General features: G+C 33.3%; 1 protein-coding gene across 1 annotated transcript; it reads right to left on the reverse strand.

Moving 5' to 3' along the window:
* Positions 1 to 86: 86 nt before the first annotated feature.
* On the reverse strand, positions 87 to 1,339 carry LOC126909921 (putative neural-cadherin 2). The gene is made up of 4 exons (XM_050692326.1): positions 1,181 to 1,339; positions 923 to 1,109; positions 362 to 768; positions 87 to 271 (listed from the first exon to the last, which is right to left on the reverse strand). The coding sequence occupies exons 3-4, from the start codon at positions 764 to 766 to the stop codon at positions 98 to 100; spliced, it is 579 nt and encodes a 192-aa protein (XP_050548283.1). The 5' UTR covers positions 767 to 768; positions 923 to 1,109; positions 1,181 to 1,339; the 3' UTR covers positions 87 to 97.
* Between the last annotated feature and the right edge of the window lie 134 nt (positions 1,340 to 1,473).

Below are 1,473 nucleotides of genomic sequence, written 5' to 3' on the forward strand. Positions count from 1 at the left end.
CAAATTTTGTACACAAAAAGGTAAACCATATAAAGCTATATTAAAAAAAAAAAAAAAATGTAACTTGTGAGGGTTCATTTCTGGTGTCAAGAATTGTTCAATATATTAAATAGAAAATTACCTTATCATTAACTTGTATACGAAAACGGAATCCGTTACTTTGTAACAGATCTTCGTAGTCCAACGGCTGGACGATTTTCAGTGAGCCTGTACCATCGTTGTTGCGAACCATAGTGAATTTATCAGCACCATAACCGCTATTTTCAATTACCTAAAAATTGCAATTTATGTTATATTTGATATGGGTTTTATAAATTAAGGTAGTGATGAAATATTAAAGTATTGTCAGCTAATTTTATACCTTATATTGGAACTTATTTGTCTCGTCTTCGTCGTGGACCGTTACAGTCAAAATAGGAGTTTCTGGTAGATTTGCACCGTCAGTTTCATCAACTTCTGTCAACCATTCTTCTTTGGTGAATTGTGGTGGCATATCGTTGATATCCTTCACTCGTATTGATGCTGTACCTGTACCTTTTAGCCCTCCGCCATCCATAGCTACAACTTGAATAGAATAATCCGGTGTTCGCTCTCTGTCCAAACAACACACAGCTGTCTTGATCACACCCGTATCGGATTCAATTTCAAATATTGGTGTGCCAGTTTCTTCTTCAATAACATTTTTCTCTATCGAGTATATTAGTTTGGCATTAGTACCTTCAGCTGGATCGTCGTAATCCACAGCCGTCATAGTCATTACCACCATTCCTAAGATGAAATAAAGCATAAAATGAGGAAGTCACTAGTAACAGTTGATAATGATCGATGGATCATAAAATCGTTAATTTTCTATTATTTTTAATAAATTATCTAAATTATCGTCAATTATCTAAAATTAAGATAATTGAAAAAAAAAAATTACCAGCCGTTCCATTCTCAGTCACATTGCCCCAGTAAACACCCTGTGGGAACAATGGAGCGTTATCGTTGATATCCTTTAAATTCACTTGCACGTCCGCATATCCTACTAAGCCTTCGCCGCCTTCATCTTGAGCAAAAACAGTAAATCTCCATTGAGGTCTACCATTTGGTTGGTCTCTATCTAAGGGCTATAAATAAACATTGAAAATTTATTAATAATACCATTGAAGTATTATAAAATATATCTTATTATAATTACTTTGAGCACAAATATTTCACCGGATGTGCGGTTTATATCAAATTTACTATTGGCTGGATTATCGGGATCTATTCCCTGACCGGTGAGAAAATATACAATGTTTTGTGGACGATCCTTATCACCATCAGTAGCTGTAACCTAATTATAAGAGTAATTCGTTTAAATAAAAATTAAGTAATCTCAATGTTGCATTTATTTAGAATCGGGGAATGATAATTGCAATATAGCGACTAATATTATCTACTCTTCTAAAATTAAAACTTGTGCTGATGAATAAATAAATAAAAAAAAAA

The sequence above is a fragment of the Daktulosphaira vitifoliae genome, unplaced genomic scaffold (genome assembly GCF_025091365.1).
Source record: "Daktulosphaira vitifoliae isolate Bord-2020 unplaced genomic scaffold, ASM2509136v1 Scaffold_2176, whole genome shotgun sequence".
In the NCBI taxonomy this organism is placed as follows: domain Eukaryota; kingdom Metazoa; phylum Arthropoda; class Insecta; order Hemiptera; family Phylloxeridae; genus Daktulosphaira; species Daktulosphaira vitifoliae.